Genomic DNA, 25,864 nt, shown 5'->3' on the forward strand with positions numbered 1-25,864 from the left:
CAGTTGTATCTCCGTCCCTCCCCTGCTATTGTCTAGTGCCGGGATTCACTCAAAAGATTTGATTTGATTTCTATATTGTTTAACGACGTACTTAGCAATATTCCAGCTAAATGACAGTGTCTAGTCTGGATTAGATAAACCAGTGGTTCAAAATGTGCGCAGTGCTTTACGTCACGGGATGATGGCATACAATCCCCCAGGTCACCGATCCTGACCACCCGATCTGTGTAACCGTCCAGCACGACAAGAATGGTACCACAAGCATACGTTGCTGGGGATCTATTCCAACCTTGAATCCCCACAGGGTAGCTCGAAAGCATATCGTTTTATTCGCTTAAGTGATTGTCGGTGGAATGTCTCAATATATCCAAAGGTTTAATGTATATCGACCTGTATACATGCCCATCTATTTATATTCCTTCATATGAATGTATTTACTGCATGATTGTAGGAAACAGTATCAGGCTGTAAGGTAATCGTGGTGTTGATCTTACCCTACGGGTCTCCCACTCCGCGGTAACTTCTAAGCCTAATCTCTGGTGTTATAGACAATCACAGAGCGTGTAATGCGTGCACCACCCGCTGAGGAGGGGGTAACCCTACACGAGGTTGTGTGTGTGTCTTATTCCAATATTCCCTGGCTTCATTGACACACTTATGTTGTACCTCAGGATTTCAACAATACCTCAACAAAAGTTTTTTATCAACTCACCCAGTGACATAGCGCTAATATTGTCGCTGTGTTTGTGACTGCAAAGGCAATTAAGTTTCATTTTATCCCGACTCTTTTGTGTCAAGGCCAAAGCTATATGGCAGTTGGTATATGTTAACACACAATGTCATTCTTTATTTGCCTTCACGCCCAATAACAGTACTTCTGTCTGAAATTCTGAATTCTCGGGCCTACATAAATATTTTAATATACATATTGATATGTGGTCCTGTCAGTTGTATATAATATAGTCCGTGTTATCATGTCTATAGTCAGTATCACGGAGTTCATGTTATCCTGCACACAGTCATTATTAAAGAGTTAGTCTACTCGTCATTTATATAGTCAATATTATAGGGCTCCGTCTAGCATGTATAGTCAATATTATAGGGTTGTCATGTATATAGTCCATATCATAGGGTTAGTCTAGTCGTCATTTATATAGTCAGTATTATAGGGCTCCGTCTAGTCGTCATGTATATAGTCAATATTATAGGGTTCCGTCTAGTCGCCATGTATATAGTCAATATTATAGGGTTCCGTCTAGTCGTCGTGTATATAGTCAGTATTATAGGGTTCCGTCTAGTCATCATGTATATAGTCAATATTATAGGGTTCCGTCTAGTTGTCATGTATATAGTCAATATTATAGGGTTCCGTCTAGTCGCCATGTATATAGTCAGTATTATAGGGCTCCGTCTAGTCGTCATGTATATAGTCATTATCATCGGGTTTCGTCTAGTCGTCACGTATATAGTCAATATTATAGGGTTCCGTCTAGCCGTCATGTATATAGTCAATATTATAGGGTTCCGTCTAGTCGTCATGTATATAGTCAATATCAAAGGGTTCCGTCTAGTCGTCATGTATAGAATCAATATCATAGGGTTCCGTCTAGTCGTCATGTGTATAGTCAACATCATAGGGTTCCGTCTAGTCGTCATGTATATAGTCAATATTATAGGTCTCCGTCTAGTCGCCATGTATATAGTCAGTCAATATTATAGGTCTCCGTCTAGTCGTCATGTATATAGTCAATATCATAGGGTTCCGTCTAGTCATCATGTATATAGTCAATATTATAGGGTTCCGTCTAGTCGTCATGTATATAGTCAATATCATCGGGTTCCGTCTAGTCGTCTTCTATATAATCAATATCATAGGGCTCCGTCTAGTCGTCATGTATATAGTCAATATTATAGGGTTCCGTCTAGTCGTCATGTATATAGTCATTATCATAGGGTTCCGTCTAGTCGTCATGTATTTAGTCAATATTATAGGGTTCCGTCCAGTCGTCATGTATATAGTCAATATCATAGGGTTCCGTCTAGTCGTCATGTATAGAATCAATATCATAGGGTTCCGTCTAGTCGTCATGTGTATAGTCAACTTCATAGGGTTCCGTCTAGTCGTCATGTATATAGTCAATATTATAGGTCTCCGTCTAGTCGTCATGTATATAGTCAATATTATAGGGTTCCGTCTAGTCGTCATGTATATAGTCAATATCATCGGGTTCCGTCTAGTCGTCATGTATATAGTCAATATCATCGGGTTCCGTCTAGTCGTCATGTATATAGTCAATATTATAGGGTTCCGTCTAGTCGTCATGTATATAGTCATTATCATAGGGTTCCGTCTAGTCGTCATGTATTTAGTCAATATTATAGGGTTCCGTCCAGTCGTCATGTATATAGTCAATATCATAGGGTTCCGTCTAGTCGTCATGTATAGAATCAATATCATAGGGTTCCGTCTAGTCGTCATGTGTATAGTCAACTTCATAGGGTTCCGTCTAGTCGTCATGTATATAGTCAATATCATAGGTCTCCGTCTAGTCGTCATGTATATAGTCCATATTATAGGGTTCCGTCTAGTCGTCATGTATATAGTCAATATCATCGGGTTCCGTCTAGTCATCATGTATATAGTCAATATCATCGGGTTCCGTCTAGTCATCATGTATATAGTCAATATTATAGGTCTCCGTCTAGTCATCATGTATATAGTCAATATTATAGGGTTCCGTCTGGTTGTCATGTATATAGTCCATATTATAGGGTTCCGTCTAGTCGTCATGTACGTAGTCAATATCGTCGGGTTCCGTCTAGTCGTCTTCTATATAATCAATATTATAGGGCCCCGTCTAGTCGTCATGTATATAGTCAATATTATAGGGTTCCGTCTAGTCGTCATGTATATAGTCAATATTATTGGGTTCGTGTTGTCATGTATATAGTCCATATTATTGGGTTCATGTTATCGTCATGTATAAAGTCATTATCACTGGGTTCGTCTTATCATGTATATAGTCAATATTATAGGGTTCGTCTTATCGTCATGTATATAGTCAATATCATAGGGTTCCGTCTAGTCGTCATGTATATAGTCAATATTATAGGGTTCCGTCTAGTCGTCATGTATATAGTCAATATTATTGGGTTCGTGTTGTCATGTATATAGTCCATATTATTTGGTTCATGTTATCGTCATGTATAAAGTCATTATCACTGGGTTCGTCTTATCATGTATATAGTCAATATTGTTGGGTTCGTGTTATCGTCATGTATATAGTCAGTATTCTTCGGTTCGTGTTATCATGTATAAAGTCAGTATTATTTGGTTCGTGTTATCAAGTATATAGTCAGTATCACGGGGTTCGTGTTATCATGTATGTAGTCAGTATTCTTCGGTTCGTGTTATCATGTATAAAGTCAGTATTATTTGGTTCTTGTTATCATGTATGTAGTCAGTATTATTGGGGTTCATGTTATCATGTATGTAGTCAGTATTTTGGGGGTTCGTGTTATCGTGTTATAGTCAGTAGTATGAGGTTCATGTTATAATGCACATAGTCAGTATCATGGGGTTCGTGTTATCATCAGTATATAGTCAGTATTATTGGGTTGGGGTTCGTGTTATTATGTACAGTCAGTTTATGAGGTGTATATTACTGAGGTTTAAAGAATCATTGTGCGATATTGGCAAGTGGGGTGCTTCATACATTGTGTTTATGCAACCATGACTTAAAACTTGCAAAGCAATTGTTATGTAATAATTGGACAATCAACACTTCTGGCGTTAGAGGCATGTGTGAATAGTCAGCCATACGTTAATATACTCATGTGTTAATAGTCAGCACATATGGTAATATACTCATGTGTTAATAGTCTAGTCTGCACATATGGTAATATACTCATGTGTTAATAGTCAGCCATACGTTAATATACGTTAATATAATAAATGTATTATAGTTCATAAATGTGGTAATATGATTATATTATAGTCAATACATTTGATAATCTAATCATGTGTAATGGATTATACATGTGGTAATATAATTATGTGTTATAGTCCATATATGTTTATTATAATTATGCATTCGAGTCCATATTTGAGGTAATATAATCATGTGTAATAGTCCATATATGTGGTCATATAATTATGTGTTATAGTCCATATATGTTGTAATATAATCGTTTGACTATAGTCCATATATGTGGTGATATAATTATGTGTTATAGTCAATATATGTGGCAATATAATTATGTGTAATAGTCCATATATGTGGTAATATAATCGTTTGACTATAGTCCATATATGTGGTGATATAATTATGTGTTGTAGTCCATATATGTGGTGATATAATTATGTGTTGTAGTCCATATATGTGGTATTATAATCATGTGTTATAGTATAAACAGGTGGTAATATAATTATGTGTTGTGGTCCATATATGTGGTGATATAATTATGTGTTGTAGTCCATATATGTGGTATTATAATCATGTGTTATAGTATAAACAGGTGGTAATATAATTATGTGTTGTAGTCCATATATGTGGTGATATAATTATGTGTTGTAGTCCATATGTGTGGTATTATAATCAGGTGTTATAGTATAAACAGGTGGTAATATAATTATGTGTTGTAGTCCATATATGTGGTGATATAATCATGTGTTGTAGTCCATATGTGTGGTATTATAATCAGGTGTTATAGTATAAACAGGTTTTAATATAATTATGTGTTGTAGTCCATATATGTGGTGATATAATTATGTGTTGTAGTCCATACATGTGGTATTATTATCATGTGTTATAGTATAAACAGGTGGTAATATAATTATGTGTTAAAATCAACACATATATTGGTATAACCATGCGTTATACACATTACGATAATGACTGGGCAGACATTATCAAAACTTTGCATGGTTGAAGGTTTGAGAGTGAAAACGGATTTAACCCAACCTCATTTATCCACTCACCTCTACTGTTAAATTGAAATAAACAATCGTGAATAACATCATATAATGAACAGGCATGTACCATGGCCATACATAAAGCGTTAGCAATATCTTGATAAGGTAGCGGTATCAAACATAGCTTAATGTGACACCATCATAATGATAATCACAATATATAATAACAGCAACATATCATAAATATGCATTAAATCCAAATTTTGATATTTCAGTCCAAGAAAGGCAACGTCCCCCTCACCTGTGTATTCGAGCTCCAGGGTGGAAGGTGGGAATATCCAGCCACGTATGCTGGCCTGTGTCAGGACGTTCGGTGATATCCAGCCACAAAAGAGAGGACTCCCAGTGCGAGATTGGTGCACCAGTTCTCCCCAGACTTAGTCACCCTCCCACATGGGCGCGTTTGATAGAGCTGATTGGATCATGTCAGCTCACCTTGTGGCGAGCTACACATCTGGGCGCAATTATTTAAGCTGCTTTGGCTACAGGTTTAAATCGGAAGTTACCTGGATGTCGAGGACTTACTTGAAGTGAACGGCTATCAATGAATGAATGCACCTAACGTTGCCAGTGTATGGGTCGAAACGATCCTCTACTCAACCTTGAGTGGGACTCGAGATCACCATGGCGTACATGATTAACCAGCGGGAGTCAGACTAATCATAGTGCCGGGTTATAAAGTTGCATAAGCCAACTGAGAGCATATAGAAAGGTCCGTCTTTGTAGAAACTAGAGATATACAGTACTTAGTATCAGCGTATGGTGTCCACTTGATAGTTGAAGTCAGGTAACTGTCACCTGATAATACTCGGACTGATGTCACTAGCGTGTAAATTAAAGTATTCACGTGGACGATGTAAATACAAGCGACATAATCCTTCCCATAAACAAGAAATCTCTGCTACAGGCAGAATCCTTTGTACGATTCCATTAGTGTAAAGCATGAAATTACCGTGTCTATAAATTAATGCGATTGTTGACCCCTACCCTAAAAGGCGTATTAATGCGAAGTGGTCCTTGTTATTTAAACAATTGCTATGTAATCAGCAAAACAGCACTAAGAGATAACATGCCGGTTAGTGTGGTGTATTCGCTGTATGTAGAGTGTTTTCACATACATGAAAGAATAACAATACTAACCTTTAATGAAAATTTGAGTCTCACGAAAAAAGAAATACTAGTATATGACATGTTAACGATTGTTCATTCATGTTTGTTTCAGGAGCATCGATTATTTAAAGAGTATGAATTTACTCGCAGAACGTGGGTGGACATTATCAAAATCTAGATTGATCCTTCAAGGATCTCAATGTCGGACCACAATTACCGCCATAATTACAATACGCTACAGACCACTGGTAAACATTAGAACAGCTTGGTGTCTTCATCAAAAAGAACGGGGTTAATAACTGTCTTTTTTGAAGTTATCTGAAAATACTCACATCACTGACAACTAGTCTTTTTTTCCTTTCTGTTTCCTACAAGATGTAAGGCCGTTTGATATGATCGTGTGCTGGTGTATGACAGAGAACTGAACGAGACTCAATTTTGCCCAACCTTCACTTAAGTGGAATTTTATTCATAAGATGTTTTGGGATGCAAGCTTACAGGTTATGTGTTGCAGACACATGCTTGAGATTTAGTCGAAATCGCAAAGTGGGCTTTTTGTAGAGATTTCTTATGATTATGGACAGTTTTGTCGCTTTAGTTTACATGTTTTTGTATAAATACGGCTTATTCATTGTACCGTTATGTTGTATGGGCTGGTAGCTGCGTCCGCTTGTGGAGCAACAAGTCATTCATGTCAACCATTATGTATATCACATGTACCCTGAATACGTTAACTTAAGGTTTATTAAATTGCACCACCTGTGATTATATTGTAGGTAAATGTTCATCAATCCTATATCTCCATGCGGACATCTACATAAAAGCAACCAAACCCTTTCCATAATCAAACCAAATCTTCAAACGAGTCCTTTGTACGATTCCGACTGCAGCGGAAACATGTGTTTATGAATCACTATCAAATATTGATGACACCAGGTGTTCGCGAACAGGTGAGCACAGCTTAAGGTGATACACACATAATTGGCATGTGAATATGTATCACCAGTAACGCTGAAATGCTTTAAGTATATTGATACTAGCAGGTACATTAGAGCTGACAATGTCTGTGATGAAACTTTTAGTGGCGATATACGACTTGCGTATTCATCAACAGCTGCCCTTCTTGTAGTGTCAGTAAGTAGCTGAAGCTTACATACCATTTTGGAAACGAAAGAATACTGATTATGTCCTAGCATCTGACGTCTTTAAACAAGAAAACCTGATTAAGACTGATCACATCGCAATACGGTCTGGAACATGATCGTTACTAAAGTTTGTTTAGTGATGTGATAAATGTGATCGACGATTGGGACCGTTATCTGATATGTTATAAACGATATACGTGGCATTGGCAAGAAATTGATTCCAAATTCACTTAATTGTCCACCATCTCCACACAAAGGTTTTTTCTCAGAATATTGACTTAATTCTTGGATTACATTATTACTCCCTTGCCACTTTTCGTCACCACAGCAACCATGGAAAAGTTTGTAATTGGATAACGTCTCTCGGTTAGCGAAAGACCGTTAAGCGATTGCGCGATACGACTTCTGTCCATTAGTCATAGCAATCTTTGCGCAGGATTACTAAATGGTATTAAAGCTGAAGAAATATTGCAATAAATGTTTCACTTTCTCGTCAGTGCTATAGATTTCTCAAACAACGTAATTTCAGGTTAGTTTCTTGACAGTTTTTGTGGTATTTCTTCACAAATTATGTGTGTACCATGGGTCCATCATAAATGCTAATTGTTGACGACTCGACTTTCATCAATTGCAATGCATATAACACGTGTCTCACAGTTACTACATTGACGTCAATTCGGTCTCTGTGGCGCAATCGGTTAGCGCGTTCGGCTGTTAACCGAAGGGTTGGTGGTTCGAGCCCACCCAGGAACGCACTTTTGTTTTGTCAACTTGAATGACCGATATTTCGCCCTTTCACGTTTTACAGATGAACACTGTGAGCGCAAATACCTGCTACAATATGCTGATATCAACTTCAAGCTAGCTTATGATACAAAGAAGATATTTATTAATGTCAGCTCGTCATCTCTTAAACATCCTAATCTACAACAACAACTTTCACACGCACAATAGGAATAAAGTCTAGTGGTAACTCGTTTTACATTTCCCTCATCTGTCAGCTTCCAATGTGGTCTAGTGGTTAGGATTCCTGGCTTTCACCCAGGCGGCCCGGGTTTAATTCCCGACATTGGAACAATGTACATCACGCGTTTCTCAGTGAACGGTATGCACGCACCAACAGTCCCTCAGTGAATGATATTCACCATCTTCACGAGGCAAGGGAGTTAGTTGACTATAAAAGTCCAGTTACCACCCTTGCCGAACTAGGCTGGAATTATGGAGTTATACTTTGGCTGGATAAAGGACTTTATGCATACTCCAATCAAAATCGCACAACGAAATCGGTCGATTGTAGGATTTGCAAAACATGTGAACCGCCAACTTAGCATCAGCAGTTTCCAAATCTGTTTTTATGTTTGTAATCAAGGTGTTCACGTGATTTGAAGCATTTAGCGTAGTGAGACCCGTTTTATTACAACATGGATTTTGATTACGGATCAGGTCGTCTTCACTGGGCGCCGCCATATTGTTTGAAGCAAATGTAAGTGATATCATAGGTGGAATCCTATTGGTCAATAGGAGGAGAAAAGAAGGAGCATAAATCGTAATAGACACTGGTAGAGCTATGTTCGAGGCTAGAAATTCCAGCTTAGTTCGGGAAGAGTGGAAACTGGACTTTTAGAGTCAGTTAACTATCTGCCTCGGGAAGATGAATGGATATTCACATACAACGTGTCCCTAACTGAATGGTATCCATGGACCGTGTATACAGGAACCAATTGTCCCTCAATAAATGTTATACATACACGTTTCCCCAGTGACGTTATACACGCACCACGTGTCCTCAGTGAATGTTATACATGCACCACGTGTCCCCCAGTGAATGTTATACATGCACCATGTGTCCTCAGTGAATGTTATACGTGCACCACGTGTTCCCAGTGGATGTTAAACATGCACCACGTGTCACCCAGTGAATGTTATACATGCACCACGTGTCCCCCAGTGAATGTTATACATGCACCACGTGTCCCCCAGTGAATGTTATACATGCACCACGTGTCCCCCAGTGAATGTTAAACATGCACCACGTGTCACCCAGTGGATATTAAACATGCACCACGTGTCACCCAGTGAATGTTAAACATGCACCACGTGTCACCCAGTGAATGTTATACATGCACCACGTGTCACCCAGTGAATATTATACATGCACCACGTGTCCCCCAGTGAATGTTATACACGCACCACGTGTCCCCCAGGGAATGTCATACATGCACCACGTGTCTCTAACTGAATGGTATACATGCACCACGTGTCCCCAGTGAATGTTAGACATGCTTCACGTGTCACCCAGTGAATGTTATACATGCACCACGTGTCACCCAGTGAATGTTATACATGCACCACGTGTCCCCCAGTGATGTGAAACATGCACCACGTGTCACCCAGTGGATGTTAAACATGCACCACGTGTCACCCAGTGAATGTTATACATGCACCACGTGTCCCCCAGTGAATGTTATACATGCACCACGTGTCCCTCAGTGAATGTTATACATGCACCAGGCGTCCCTCAGTGAATGTTATACGTGCATCACATGTCACCCAGTGAATGATATACATGCACCACGTGTCCTCAGTGGATGTTACACATGCACCACGTGTCCTCCAGTGAATGGTATACATGCACCACGTGTCCTCAGTGAATGGTATACATGCACCGCGTCTCCTCAGTAAATGGTATACATGCACCACGTGTCCTCATGGAATGGTATACATGCACCATGTGCCCCCCAGTGAATGGTATACATGCACCACGTGTCCTTCAGTGAATGATATACATCCACCACGTGTCCTCCAGTGAATGGTATATATGCACCACGTGTCCACAGTGAATCGTATACATGCACCACGTGTCCTCAGTGAATGGTATTCACACACCACGTGTCCTCAGTAAATGGTATACATGCACCACGTGTCCTCATGGAATGGTATATACGCACCACGTGTCCTCAGTGAATGGTATACACGCACCACGTGCCCCCCAGTGAATTGTATACATGCACCACGTGTCCTCCAGTGAATGGTATACATGCACCACGCGTAATCGGTGAATGGTATGCATGCACCACGTGTCACCCAATGAATGGTATACATGCATCACGTGTCCACAGTGAATGGTATACATGCACCACATGTCCTCCAGTGAATGGTATACATGCACCACGTGTCCTCAGTGAATGGTATACATGCACCACGTGTCCTCAGTGAATGGTATGCATGCACCACGTGTCCCCCAGTGAATGGTATACATGCACCACGTGTCCTCATGGAATGGTATACATGCACCACGTGTCCTCAGTGAATGGTATACATGCACCATGTGTCCCCCAGTGAATGGTATACATGCACCACGTGTCCTCAGTGAATGGTATGCATGCACCACGTGTCCCCCAGTGAATGGTATACATGCACCACGTGTCCTCAGTGAATGGTATACATGCACCACGTGTCCTCAGTGAATGGTATACACGCACCATGTGTCCCCCAGTGAATGGTATACATGCACCACGTGTCCTCAGTGAATGGTATACACGCACCACGTGTCCTCAGTGAATGATATACATGCACCATGTGTCACCCAGTGAATGGTATACATGCACCACGTGTCCTCAGTGAATGTTATACATGCACCACGTGTCCTCAGTGAATGGTATGCATGCACCACGTGTCCCCCAGTGACTGGTATACATGCACCACGTGTCCTAAGTGAATGGTATACATGCACCACGTGTCCTCAGTGAATGGTATACACGCACCACGTGTCCTAAGTGAATGGTATACATGCACCATGTGTCCCCCAGTGAATGGTATGCATGCACCACATGTCCCCCAGTGAATGGTATACATGCACCACGTGTCCTCAGTGAATGGTATACATGCACCACGTGTCCGAAGTGAATGGTATACATGCACCACTTGCCCCCCAGTAAATGTTATACATGCACCACGTGCCCCCCAGTGAATGGTATACATGCACCACGTGTCCTCAGTGAATGATATACATGCACCACGTGCCCCCCAGTGAATGGTACACATGCACCACGTGTCCTCAGTGAATGGTATACATGCACCACGTGCCCCCCAGTGAATGTTATACATGCACCACGTGTCCTCAGTGAATGATATACATGCACCACGTGCCCCCCAGTGAATGGTATACATGCACCACGTGTCCTCAGTGAATGTTATACATGCACCACGTGCCCCCCAGTGAATGGTACACATGCACCACGTGTCCTCAGTGAATGGTATACATGCACCACGTGCCCCCCTGTGAATGTTATACATGCACCACGTGCCCCCCCAGTGAATGGTATACATGCACCACGTGTCCTCAGTGAATGATATACATGTTCCACGGGAGTGTCTCTCAGTTAATACAATACCTATGTCCGTCGTCCCCCAGTCAATTTTATTCGCATCTGTAACTGTAGCTGTATCAATGGACAGTATGCTCCTCATTGGACGAGACACTTCGAGTTATTTGTACAAGAAGCGCTAATAAAATCCTCTATTTACTTCGGTCGTGCTGTGTAACGATGTCGGCCAGTCGACGCCCGGTGGTGACGGAGGGCGCGGTCAGGGATATCCTCCGGACCCACTACCTGCTCGAGTCGAAGGGCGCGCGTCAACTGGACTCGTTTGTGGACAGGAACTACAAGGTGACAACTACTGATGGACGCGAGTTCGTTCTGAAAATAGTCAACCCTGACGAATCGGACAATGACCAGCGGGTACAAGCACAGTTAGGTGTAGTGAACCATCTGCGAGGACATGGCTTCACATGCCCAGCATCGGTCGTCAACAAAAATGGATTACATACTTGGAAGTCAACCTTCCCCATCGGACAGGCAGGTAGGTTTTCACTGTGTAACGTGGAGTCTCACTGTCATGATAGTGATGGGGAAAGCTGAAACGGTTGGGCACGATAATTAGGCCATATCCTATTTTACATTGAGAGAATGATATATGATTATATATATGAACCTTCTTAAAACAGACATTTTTTTTGAAAAATGACTGTCATTTGACTAAGCCCATCAACGGCATCAACCTTTCGGCATTTCATGTAACTGTGCAGGGCGGAAGCGAGGCAACGCACGGCAAGGGAAGTAACTCCCGTTACTAGCTTCTTAAAACAAATGGCGCTATTCTTAGTTTTTGTTTGTTTAAATTGTTTGTTGTCTAACACCGCACTCAGCAATATTCTTCCAGCTAAATGACGGCGGTCTGTAGTCTGTCTTACAGACCCTGATACAAATATATTTTCAAAAACAGCCCATGCAAGTCTATAATGTTTGGCAAGTCTAGATCACTGCAGTATCAGGCGAGCACAGAGCTTGTAATTATCAGTAAATCTCTAGCTGTCATTAGTGTTTAGTATTAGGATGTGGCGAACCTCACCCCCACTCCCCAAGACCCCACACTGAGACAAGACCTCCTGCTCCCGCTCCGGCCCTGCCAACTCACTCTGGCCAGACAACATGTGGGATTATATTGGAGACTTAGTGACATATATAAATTCTAGTTTCTTGCATTTGTTTCATCGTTACCCTGGTGTGTAGAGAGGAGGATTTCTAAAGGTTTTACATTGCTGTGTAAGAATTGCCATTCTTCATTTCTGCTTGTAAGAATGAATATGAACATGGATGAGATTATTGTTTCATCACTGATTAATGCAAACAGAGCATACGTCCAAATCAAAAGACAGTCATTGAAAGGTATTTAAATGGTAAAGATGTGTTGTTTTGCTCTCCAACCGGGAGTGGAAAATCGTTGACATTTGAACTTTCTCCCTATACATGCTACTGTCATTGTTGTGTCACTCTTGATCGCACTTATGAAAAACAAAAAGTGAGAAATGTCTGTCATTAGGACTCATACTGTGTACGTGAATGATATCGCACAGAAGGCAACACTGACGAATGATGACAGTCTGGTATCTACCATAGAGAAACTGACTGTCGATGACATAAGGGATGGATGAAGTCAAGTTGTTTAGCCATGGGAATCACACTAAATGCTGCCCCTAAGCTGGTACCCAAGCTTGCTCTCAAAATAAATTTCTGGACATTTGATACTTACTGCCCTCTAAACTGACCCCTTGCTTCCAGTGGGAGGGTATGTGTTTGGGGAGAGGTGGTGGGGGCAATACATTTCCCTGTCACACACACTTTCAATGGCATGCCAGTGATGGGTGATAGGATCCTTTACACTTGTTGTAAAATTCCAAGAAATTATAGCTCTGCAGATTTGTTTAGTCTCTGAAAATGAAGAGAGTCACTGGGCTCCTTTTTATTATATTTTTATTAAGAAAACTGAACAACTGTTTTTTTATGTACGAAATGTTTATTTCAGAGACTAGATGTTAGTCTAGGCGGTCTGTAAATGATCGAGTCTGGAGCAGACAATCTAGTGATTAACATCATGAGCATCGAGCATCAGTTCGGGATACAATGACATGCATCAACCAAGTCAGCGAGCCTGACCACGCGTACAACCAGCATAGTCGCCAGTTACGGCAATGGGTTGCTGAAGACCTATTCTACCCCGGATCTTCACGGGTCATATTCTAAGTTTTTTGTTTGTTTTTTGTTTAACGCCGCACACATTATTCTATAAGCTCTACTCCGGGAAACTTGTGATGAACGCGTTATGTATTTTACGGCGGCCATTCAGTCTAAAAATACAAAGTTGAAATAAAGGACACCAGTACGCAATAATTAAGGATTTGACTGTGTATTTTTTTCGGTTCATTGAAGTATGAATCGAAAAGCCGATGTGCAAACTGTATGAATCCGCGTACGAAAGATGTTCTGTGCGAAAATTTACATTCGATAGGAAAAATATCTTTCCATAAATGAGGTTGACACAGTGCGAAATTCTCGCCCAACGTTCTCTTTCCCAAATGTTATGAAAATGTGCGTCTGAAACATAACTCGGCATCATAACACATTCGTGTTGCACGAAGCAAAAAGGTCCTTTCCAGGTGACGATGCATAAACGCAACATACAAAATATCTACATTATACATTATATATATTATAACTTGTCCGTGAAGAGATCACCCGTTTAATAAACATACAGCTGTATTACACATTGTGTAATACCAAAGCGCGTGTTAATGGACTCCGGGAACAAGTTTCATAAACAAATATTGAAAACTCTCAACATCCCGGGGCTTATTCAACAACATTGTGTATAGAGATGATAAATCACTTAAAGGAGCTCTTGGACACTCGATGACCCCAGCAACGCTGTTGCTAGGCTGACGTCACATGGCATTGTTTTGCCAGTGGATCTTGTAGACTGGTTCCCGGATCACACACTACTTAAGAATTGACCTTCGCTTTGTGTGAGTTCATTGGAGTATAAACCTTCATAGAGTGAGGGCCAAACTGTATGAACGTCGGAGCTTGCGAAAGTCAATTCTTATAATTTTTTATCACAATTTCTTACCTCAAGGGATGTAGGCCAAGATCTAAGCACAATTTTATTTAGTACGTGTAACTTCATGTTTACACTGACAGCCATACAACAACCAGCTATATTGCGGAATACAATAGTTCCTCAAAAAGAGAGGTGACATGAGCGTATGGATGTATAACTTGCTCTTCAGAAATAACTTACACAACACATGTGTTCAGATAATATTACTATTTGATTAGAAAGGTCTGTAAAGAACTACCTCAGAAAGTCAGTCACAATGACAGAGCGTCGTAATACATTTACATCAAGTACAAGACGTCAAAATGGCTGACACGATAAACGTGACGGGAGAGATTTCCGAAGTTGTTAATGAACCTGTGGCGGTTACAAGTGTTAGTCGTCATTGATCAACAGGCCGATCATTGAAAAGTGATTAAAGATGCGTCAAACAGACACTAAAGTAAATTCATAGATTGCTGGAGACGGTCACTGTCAGCCTAGACACGGATCGAGTCGATATTGCGATAGTTTGGATGTGTATTTCTTCGTTTGCTCAGTAGGATAGGCCGTAGCGAGGATATTCGTGGACAATCATGCAGTCAAGCTCTCTGACATTTCTCAATGCATACGGAAACGCTGAGACCAAGATTAAAGGTTCAGAAAGATCAGAAAGAACGCTTATGTATGTTTTCGTGCTAGGGTATTCCCAGGGGTGCCCCCAGGAATGTGGAAGTAGTCCGTCAGTGTTTACGTCATTTCAAGAACACAGTTTCGTGAAAAACGTATAAACGTCAAATTGTGTCGTTCATACACTTCTGAACGTCAATTTCGCGGTCATGTGACCGACCTCTCGTCCAATGGAAAAGCCGTATATCCTGTAAACTTCAAATTAAAAAATATATATAGTTTTAAACGGCTAGTAATAAATGAAATACTAAACGAGCTCCCGTGTAATACCAATTTTATGAAGTTCGTGAATAGTTCTGGTATCTGATACCAGAACCATACACTCGTTTCATAAAATTGGTATTACACGGGAGCTCGTTTAGTATTCTATACATATGTGACTTCAGACGGTGGGTACACGGGGAATAACGCAATACATTGTGCACCTCGGCATGCAGTTATCATATACAGAGCGGAACAAGCCGGAATGTTCTACAAATTGCAGGGCCATCTGGCGTTCTTTACTGTCCACGTACTTTAGTAGTTTAGTGTCCTTTCGTGCGCACTAACGTTCTTTAGTACCTATTGTTCTTTCTTTTCACATTCCGTCTTCTCGTAACATTTTGACCTTTATTTTAACTTTGTATGTTTTGACCGAATGGCCGCCCATAGTATTTGAACTGGATAGTTCGAACCTTATGTTGAATCAATATTATGTCACATTGATACAAACTCAAAAATAACTTTAATTAAAGGGTCTCGTGTCTTTACGATTTTATGAATGTGAACATATTCCTTTAATCCGCTTATTCTTGTTTTTGCCCGTGGGATCTTTATAAAAAACTTCACCTCCATTTCACGTTCACAGTATTTAGTACTGAAATACCTTTGAAAACATTCTTTCATCATTGAACATTTATAACCGTACATTGGGTACGTTGCGACTTGAAATGAGTGCAGTTTATTTCTCAGCTGCTCTGAATCAGTCATTTCTTGCTTCATGCTGAGATTGGGCAGATGAGGAAAGGGTCAGAAGTGTTCCGACTTGTTGAAATTTAATTAAAGGATCAGTACCAGGGAAGTCAGTGAGTAGGGTTTAACGCCGCTCTTAACAGTATTCCACTTGCATCACGGTGTGTCATCTTAATGTGGGAGGAAAGCCAGAAGTGATGCAGGTCTTAGACGTTTACCACTCCGTTGAGACCCATGAGCACGGGTATGGTGCTGACAAACCTAGAAAGATAATCTTAGCTAACCGGGATTAGAACCCACAATCATAGGTTTCTGACGTGCCCAAAGGACGCAATTCTGCACAGCGGCCCCTAGACGACTGGGCCACCCGTTCCCTCACCAGGGAAGTGAATCGATCCTTCTAATACTCATTTTTCATCTCTTCAATGCCATGTACAGATGGTCCAGAAGAATTGTGCGTGGTCCGCCTGATGACGTTTCTTCCCGGAGAACCACTTGGCCGGTGCCACCATCTGTTCTGCGGGGAGATGTACAAGTGTCTGGGGGGTTTCCTGGCGCAACTACATGCAGCACTGCAGGTGATATCAGCGGAGATTATTACACTGGGCGGTCGTGCTACTTGAGGGATTTACCATTGGTAAAGTCCTGTGGATTAAACCTGAAATAAACAAACTCGTGATAAAGAGAGGTAGATTGAGTCCAGACTGACGCCTTGAGTGTTTAATTTAACTCAGAGTGCGTTGCGGTTGGGTGGCATTTGATAACAGCTGTTTCAATATTTCCCTTGACGAAGAACGAGGTGCTGACGGTACCTTGATGTGCAATGAAATCAGGACTGTACTTGATACACCTAGATTAATGATATATCGGTATGGATGTGGTTCAAGTGGTGAGGTGAAGTAGGGTTTAACGTCACTTTCAGGAGTGTTGCACTTATGTTGCGACCTGCATGCACCTATGTGTGGCTGCTTGTACTAGTCCAAACTACTGCCGGTTTTTTAGTATTTGCCAACTGAGATACCATGCCTCAGTTTAACATGATTATGTACTCAGACTAAGTATACTCCAAGCCGACCAGTCCTTGTGTATCCCCTTGATAACGAGCGCCAGGCAGGGTAACAACAATTACTCTATTTTAACGTATTTTGGTATAACGCGGCCGGCAATCGAACCATGGATCTTTCCGCTTGCCGAGCACAGACGCTGTGTCCACAAGACTACGGAGGAGATCTACATGTGTATAGCATATAAACGTAGTTAAATTGTTGTTCTATTCTTTTGTAATATATGTTTGAGGATGGTAAGTTTCAAACATACACATTTCAGGTATATTAATTAAATGTTTATAACAAATAGCATATATATAATTATACTGATATGCCATTTGTGGTCATTTTACATAAACTTAAATGTCACCCATAATCCAATGGTCACGGTGTTAGATGCATGTTTTGGTAATAGTATCACGTGACGGTCACGTGATCTCATCTCTTAATTATCAGAAATTATCAAACAGCAGGGCATCATGCGGGCTTTTCGTGTACCTGATGTAGCATAAAGATTGTCACACATACATGTGCTTCTTCTCAATGTGATAATCGCAAAGAGTTTTATTTGGATTGTTCACATTTTATACCTAATATCTGTCACTGGTCGGAGGAGAGGTCGGATAGCCTAGTGGTTAAAGCGTTGCCTCGTCACGCCGAAGACCCGGTTCCTGACATGGGTACAGTGTGTGAAGCCCTTTCTGGTGTCCCCCGCCGTGATATTGCTGGAATATTCTGAAAGCGACGTAAAACCATATTCACTCACTGGTCGGCAAATGTAGGTCCAATGTCATCTACACTTAAAATTATTTCTAAACTATACTAGCCACATAAAGAAACTGTGCACTGAGAAAATATAGATATAAGGGCACACCGTCCATATATGAAAGGTTTGAACACAGCAATTATTGGAGACATTCAAACGCTCATGCACGTGCCATGCGATATGACGTCATTGATGGGGGCCTATGGACGTGCAATGAGTTACTGCACGTGCATCCTGTGCAGCTGTACACAGCATGTGCAACTCAAAATTTGCTGTCACTTTGGAAAGCATGTTCTGTGGTCATTCAAAAATTCAAAACTTCTCAGGCGCAGACACAAGCATATCACAAGCAAATCATGCCAAGATTGACAGCTGCACAGCGTCATGAATCCATTGGAAGGATCCGAGCGGGAATGAGGCAACAACAGGTGGCAACACATTTCCAATGCCATCGTAACACGATATCGGCATTGGTGAGGCGTTATCAGAACACAAATGACGTTGCCGACCACCCACGTCCAGGACCTCCCCGAGTAACGACGCCAAGACAGGACAGATGGATTCGAGTTACACATCTCCGACACAGGTTCCAAACGGCAGTAAAGATGTCCAAGACAATTCCTGGACTTACGTCAGTACGGGATTCGACCACGACGCCCTGCCATACGTCCCATCCTGACACACCGTCATCGAGTCAACCGTCTAAGATGGTGTCGAAATCATGTTCGCCAACCTCGAATATGGTGGAGAAATGTTGTCTTTACAGATGAATCGAGGTTCAACATTTCCCACAGTGACGGGCGCCAACGTGTCTACCTGCGTTTGGGAGAACGTTATGCACGCAACTGTATTGTGGAGAGGAATCGTTTTGGAGGTGGCTCTGTGATGATTTGGGGTCGGATAACAGCACGGCACCGAACCCCTTTGGTGGTTGTTCAGGGCAATCTCACCGGTGTTGGCTACAGAGATCAGATTCTGAGGCCTGTGGTCATTCCTTTCCTGCAACGTCACGGCCCGGGATTGACATTTCAACAGGACAACGCTCGTCCTCACACGGCTAGGGTCGCAATGGATTTCCTTCACCATAACAATGTCATGTTACTGCCATGGCCTGCAATTTCTCCAGATCTCTCCCCATTAGAGCATGTGTGGGATGAAATGGAGCGCCGTCTGCGTCGTATTCCACATCCTCCAGATAACGTCCGTGACTTGGCACAGGATTTGAGGAGGATATGGCAGGCCATTCCCCAGGCCTTCCATGCCCATTTGGTGGACTCCATGCGTCGCCGATGCACTGCTGTGATTCACGCACAGGGTGGTCATACCCGTTATTGACTTTGTGACTTTGTCGTTTGAACCCTACTCCATTTTGATCTTCTGACGTCATCGTAACAGATGTTGTTCAGGTCCTGTTGACATTTTCTTATGGTTCGATCATTCAGCTGCTACAGCGTCTGCATCATTTTGTTCTTGCTGTGTTGTGTTTCAATCCAGGATATATTTTCTCCGCGCACAGTTTCTTTATGTGGCTAGTATATATATATTTCGATCTTGAAAAGGGTGATGACGTCCATTCTATTTGTGGGCTGGTATTTGTACATTATTGGTTCTATAGTGGAGCATTGAATAACGTGATTTACAAACTTCAAAATGTCAACACCAGAAAATAATCAGTCTTGGGTCACTGCCTAAACAGCTTCCATGGTGCGTCAAAGTCAAAGCAATGACACCAGGCGTCCACGACAAGGCTCTACCGGTAGCACGCACAGAATTCGCATAAGGACATTTATGTCTATTTTAGGTATATTGATAGATTCAGGATCACATCAACTGAGTCGAACTAGGACCGGACGAATAAATGAGAGATTGATGAAGATAACTGTCACGGGGGATTAGAGTTGTGCCAATACTCCTTACTCTATCTGTCGCTCATACATGATAGCATAACTCCCACACTAAATTGAGATGTAGCCAATGTCGGAAATAGCATATGTCTGGTGAATATCAGAGATGTTGATTACAGATTAAACCTTGGCCAGTAGATGAAAGCCAGCAATATACCAATCTAGGTTTTAAGGAACATGATTTACTTTGTATTGCTTTCATGGTAATGACAATATTGATTTCTTTATAGAATTCTGGATTACACTGGTCTTGCTACTTGTGTAGTTCTCAAATATCATCTCAGTATAGAAACATTTTACACAGCGTATCGACGGGCCAGTGTTTTAGAAAGCCTTAATACAAAATGGAATAAAGTCATATTTACAAACATCATTCAAGAGTGTTAAATAACACGGTCAGTAACTCTGTAAATGTTCGAGTTTCAGTGAGTATTGCTTTGCGCCGATTTTAGTTATAGTCCAACAATATCACGATGGTGGACACCAGATATAGGCATCATACATTGTACCAATGTGGGGAATCGAACCCGGGCATTCAGCGTGACGAGCGAACACTTTAACCACTAGACTACTCTACCGCTCTTCGGGTTTAGAACATTGTATTCATTGACATTCTGCTCAACAATATTTATGGTAAGTGTACGATAACACACAAGCAGCCAGGAGGCCTCGTCGTCTAAGGCACCGTAATTCGTTGTTCAGAGTTGAGTCCCTTGGGCACACAAGAGGCCTATGATTGTATGTTCGAATCCCGTTTCGCCCCGATTATGTTTCTAAGTTTGGTTTCACGTCTGTGACAAACGTCTGACACCTGCATCAATCCGGACTTTCCTCCCACATCAAGGTGACACGTAACGCCGTCATATGACTGGAATAATATTAAAAGCGGCGTTAAACCCAACTCACTTATCGTATCCCCTTTTTCATATTTTTCTTCCGGTGGATATGGAGGTTCCTATTCTGGCCCGAGATTCATCACATGGAAGCATTACTCGAAAGGTTAATGCTGCCAGTGGACATTGAAAGGTTAATGGTCGACACGTGAGAACTGTAATCACTGGACGATGCAAAATGATCATGTACTTTATGTATATTTTACACTTCTTTCAAAAAACAGTACACTGTTGTATATTTGCACGAACAACGTTGTACCAAAGACGTATATGGGTCGTATATACGTCTTTGGTTGTACCTTAACTTCTAGCGTTACATGTGTGGAGTGTGTGGGTTTTTGTTTTTTTGGGGTTTTTTTATTGACAGTTCGTTTCGGCACCGGATTTAAATTTGCATTTTTTTCAAACGATAATGTTCTGACCAGGAAGAAAGATCTTCACTGGTCTTTTGATGTTCTGGTCACCATCTTCATCCCTTGCCACAGGACCACCCTGAGTCCGGTCTCACGCTGGATGGTGACAACGAGTGGATGGCGGAGAATGCTGGTCGACTGCTTCAGTTTATGTCGTCCCTGGAGGTAACTACTAGTATATCCACAGAAGGCTAATTTGTGTATAAATGCTCACTACCTTCCCAAGCAGTGTGATAAAAATATATTTTTATTAACCTCTCAGCATGAATAATTACCACGCTCAGTGTTGCTCGGAAATAAAGGACGCTTATAGTCATGTTACATTTTGCCCCGTACTTTACAAATCATTAAAAAAAATAGTACCATGGCACTGTAGCTCACCTGAATGTGTAGTCAGCAGTTTCAAATATCAATAAAGACAGACACAAAGTCAATGGCATTATTGGTATTGGAAATGTGTCTGCATCATTACTGAGGATTAAACACGTACGCCCAAATCTAATGATGTTTCGATATGCCTTGTGACAGAATTTAAGAGTATGGCCCAAACAAGTCAAACTCTAAAATATCGCCAAAAAGGAATTTTGTTGAAGGTAAACAAATAACAAAGTGGACAAAATAGATGTTTCAATATGGCTGCTGTGATGGGTGTTAATCGAACCTCTTGAACAAACTGGGGTGCCATCATTGGTTTGAAGAAGCAAGTGAAATTATGTCTTCAGTGTTCCATTGGATGCTGAGAAGATGCTATATCAGTGCGAGGAGGTCCATTTTGAGAAAATGTAGGAGCGTAATCAAAAGTGCAACGGTCAAAATTTAAAATATCATAACCACCCACCTCACGAAAAACATTTACATAAAGCATATGTACATGAATCGCATTTACATCAAGCATATATACATGAATCGCATTTACATCAAGCATATATACATGAATCGCATTTACATCAAGCGTATACACATGAATCACATTTACATCAAGCGTGTATACATGAATCGCATTTACATCAAGCATGTTTACGTCAAGCATATATACAAGAAGCACATGTACATCATGCATATATACGTCAAGCATATAATACATGAAGCACATTTACATTAAGCACATTTGCATCATGCATATATACGTCAAGCATATAATACATGAAGCACATTTTTTATTAAGTCCATTTGTATCATGCATATATACGTCAATCCTATATTCATCAAGCATATGTTCGTATAGCTCTTGTAGGTCAATCCTATATATATCAAGCATATATACATGAAGCACATTACGTCAATTAGGAATTGACCTTCACTTTGTGCGAGTTCATTGGAGTATGAACCTTCATAGAGTGAGGGCCAAACTGTATCAACGTCGGAGCTTGCATGAATTGACAGCCATGATTGAGTAAGACAAACGTATGTTGTATGAGAATTGAATGTTTCAAAATCTTTTTCACGACAGGAAGAGAAAATGTCCCGAGACATCTGTACAGTGATAAAGAATGTTGAATCTTCTCTGAAGGAGAGAGGGCATGCCATGGAGCGAGGTAAGGCAAAATCCTTTGATAACTGAAGATTCCTCTGGAACTGAAAGTCAGTTGTAACTTATTTGTCTCCCGTGGTTGATTTTTTATACCACTCGTGGTTTAACTTCAATATGGCCAATGTTATTGGCATCAAGAGACTCCTCTCGCCGTCATAGCTGCGAGACAACATGACGACTTGTAAAAAAATATGATAAAACAGAATATGACTATTGTTATAGTATTTCTTTTCTTCTGAAGTTTAACCTATACAAACCCCAAAATGTTGTTTTTCTGGGAGAACATATGTCAAATTATGACATAGTGACTATAAATTATTGTAACGTTTATTGAAGTAAAAATATATCAATTATACCTCCGATCAGGATCATCTCTACTTAACCGCCTCCATACTGTGTGTATACATATTCCACCTATATCACGGGAACCTATAAGTCCGTTTTCTTAATGATATGAGCAACGACCCAGATGTCGGACCGGGACTTCGAATTTATAAAAAAAAAACAGTAGTACCGCGACATCGAAAACATGGCTAGGGCCCGGGACATCGAATGGTCATAATCGCTGAAACAAAATTTGTCCTTGATTGACGCCGCACTAACAGAAATTCTTTCAATAGTGAACACATATGACTGCAGGAAGTTAAAAATGTGAGTAAAGTGTTTTACTGTTTTAGATGTTTGTTGTGATTAAACGCTTTGTGAGTTAACTGAGAAATTAATCTTAGATGTAACAGCAGAAAAACTGGGTGAGAGTAACTTTGCTTTACTGTTTTAGATGTTTGTTGTGATTAAACGCTTTGTGAGTTAACTGAGAAATTAATCTTAGATGTAACAGCAAAAGACCTCCTTACGCGGTACATATATTCGATGTCCCAGACCATGACTACGGTCCGTGCCGTCGGGGTCCGATGACATGCAATCAACCAAGACATTTGGTCATGTTCTCCACATGTCCACCATAGAGCATTTTGAAAGTTTTACTGAGGCCTTGAATCTTGAAACCCTGACAAGAAAACTGTTGAACCAGAGGCGTACGACGTTTGAAATCACCAAATCAAGGCCGGATCTGCTGTAACATTGCTTAACCGGGAGGGAAAGTTGACAAAAAAGTATCGGAAGGTTGAAGTAATCCATCTTGTCACACAGTCTTGTCACACACCGAAAAGGGGGTTTCTCTGGTTCAGATAGTTCAGTGGAAGCGAATCGGCTATTTGGCCGTAATTGATATCAGATCACGGATGTTACTGAAGATTAAGTTAAACACCTTGGCCAGCGTCCCTCGTTTTAATTATGCCAATCCGAGAATGATTTCCGATTCGTATGAAGAACAAATCAGAAAGAAAGAGAGTACCAATGGTGGCCATGGGTCGCCTACTTCTTGTCTGAATGTCTCATCCCAAAATTCCCCATTGATGTTATCAATGAGGAAGTCCAGCATTCCACAATTACTTTCATCTTTTGTCAAATTGTCTCATGATTAGTTCTTCCCTTAGTACATATAAGCAGTAAATGGTCATTGAACGTATCCCGCAAATAAATGTTTATTCGACTAAACATTGTGCTGTCAAGGAACTTCCACCCAAGATTTTGAAATGGCCGCTCGATGGCGATGGCCAATATGGAAGAGGTCATCCATGCTACTGTGTGACGTGAACACATCAACTTCTTGTTACAACATTGGCGATGGGGTAGCCTTGTGGTTAAAGCGTTCGCTCGTCACGCCGAAGACCAAGGTTCAATTCCCCACATGGGTACAATATGTGAAACCCATTTCTGGTGTCCCCCGCCGTGATAGTCCTGGAATATTGCTAAAAGCGGCGTAACACCATACTCATTCACTCGCTTGTTTCAAGCTTACCTCTAGTTTACATTTACACATTAACCCCTCGTTACAAATATCCCCCTTGTTTCAGGTGTAATCCACGGAGATTTCAATGACTACAACATCATACTTCATCCAGCCACAACGGATTTCAAAGCATGTTGTGTAGATTCAAAGAAAACATTTGGAATAATCGATTTCAATGATATATGTTATACTTACCGAGTTTTCGAGATAGGTCGGCTAATAGCTGATGCTATGACAAACTGTTGCTGCTCTGACCGGGAAGCCCTACAAATCGGGGGTCATGTTCTGGCTGGTTATTTGTCTGTCAGGCAGCTGTCCACTGAGGATGTGACAATGATATATGACGCAGTCTGCATCTCTTTCTGCCAGTATTATGTTCTTGGCACAGACGCGATGTCCCAACAGACGGACAACCCCTTCTGCTGCTTGGGAACTGCCGAGGCAAGACAATGGCTAGAGAGAGTGCTTGCATTGTCCAGTCAAGCTTTGTGGGAAATATGGACCCCACTACTATCGGAGTCTGGAATCAGCATGTAAAAGCAACTCTCAGGTGAATAAAGAAAAGTCTTTGTTGAAAAGCTTACACAAAATTGGTCAAATGTTGACTGTCCTTTTGTAGCATGTACTGAACTGGCTAATTCGACTAAGGGTTGAATTCTTCTTATTGTATTCACTTAATTCCAACAGTTGGTGCTTATTGGCGTTCCTTCCAGTTAACCCGACACATTGCACCCTTGGAAGGCATCCGCTTTAAGGTCATATGCAGAATTCGTGTCGCAAAATACAAGTAACTCTCTCACTTATTGATAATACATGTACCTACATACATGGAAAAAAACTTTATGAGTGACATGGAGATATATGCATTGGGAAAATATACATTTCTTGTTTCTCATCGTCAGTATCTGCAATTTTTTCCTTTGGTGTTTTAGAGTGAATGTGAAAAAATACCAGGTTAACATAGTTTCTTAATATACATTTCGTATACATTTATTCTTGGATCAGTTTGTTCTCATCCCACATTGACAATCAGAATGAAAGTCCACATTACTTGGATTCATCTTGCAAAAGAAGAGTTCTTTAGACATCCAGCTGATGGTTATCTCAGAAGCTCAGCCATTTCCCAGGGAAGATCAAACTGTCGTATCAAGTTT

At 41.0% G+C, this 25,864-nt stretch overlaps 2 protein-coding genes and 2 non-coding genes across 5 annotated transcripts in view; 3 read left to right on the forward strand and 1 right to left on the reverse strand.

The window, feature by feature from the left end:
* LOC139469686 (uncharacterized) overlaps positions 1-6,478 on the reverse strand; it is a 16,172-nt gene extending 9,694 nt beyond the window's left edge. The window contains exon 1 of one of the 2 annotated variants that reach the window (XM_071251938.1): positions 6,418-6,478. The gene's annotated coding sequence lies outside the window, so the exon portion shown is untranslated. Of the gene's footprint in view, positions 1-5,216; positions 5,238-6,417 lie in introns of those variants that run through there. The other variant, XM_071251930.1, reaches the window with a different exon arrangement.
* Positions 6,479-7,909: 1,431 nt separating this feature from the next.
* Trnan-guu (transfer RNA asparagine (anticodon GUU)) lies at positions 7,910-7,983 on the forward strand. The gene has a single exon. It is a non-coding gene; the product is annotated as a tRNA-Asn (tRNA).
* A 250-nt stretch (positions 7,984-8,233) lies between these two features.
* Positions 8,234-8,305, forward strand: Trnae-uuc (transfer RNA glutamic acid (anticodon UUC)). The gene has a single exon. It is a non-coding gene; the product is annotated as a tRNA-Glu (tRNA).
* Positions 8,306-11,777: 3,472 nt separating this feature from the next.
* LOC139469702 (hydroxylysine kinase-like) lies at positions 11,778-25,254 on the forward strand. The gene is made up of 5 exons (XM_071251950.1): positions 11,778-12,093; positions 16,744-16,883; positions 21,400-21,492; positions 22,778-22,862; positions 24,775-25,254. Exons 1-5 carry the CDS (start codon positions 11,778-11,780, stop codon positions 25,245-25,247), a joined length of 1,107 nt encoding a protein of 368 aa, XP_071108051.1. The 3' UTR covers positions 25,248-25,254.
* Positions 25,255-25,864: the final 610 nt, after the last annotated feature.

The sequence above is a fragment of the Haliotis cracherodii genome, unplaced genomic scaffold (genome assembly GCF_022045235.1).
Source record: "Haliotis cracherodii isolate W230 unplaced genomic scaffold, xgHalCrac1.p SCAF_1, whole genome shotgun sequence".
NCBI classification, from domain to species: Eukaryota; Metazoa; Mollusca; class Gastropoda; order Lepetellida; family Haliotidae; genus Haliotis; species Haliotis cracherodii.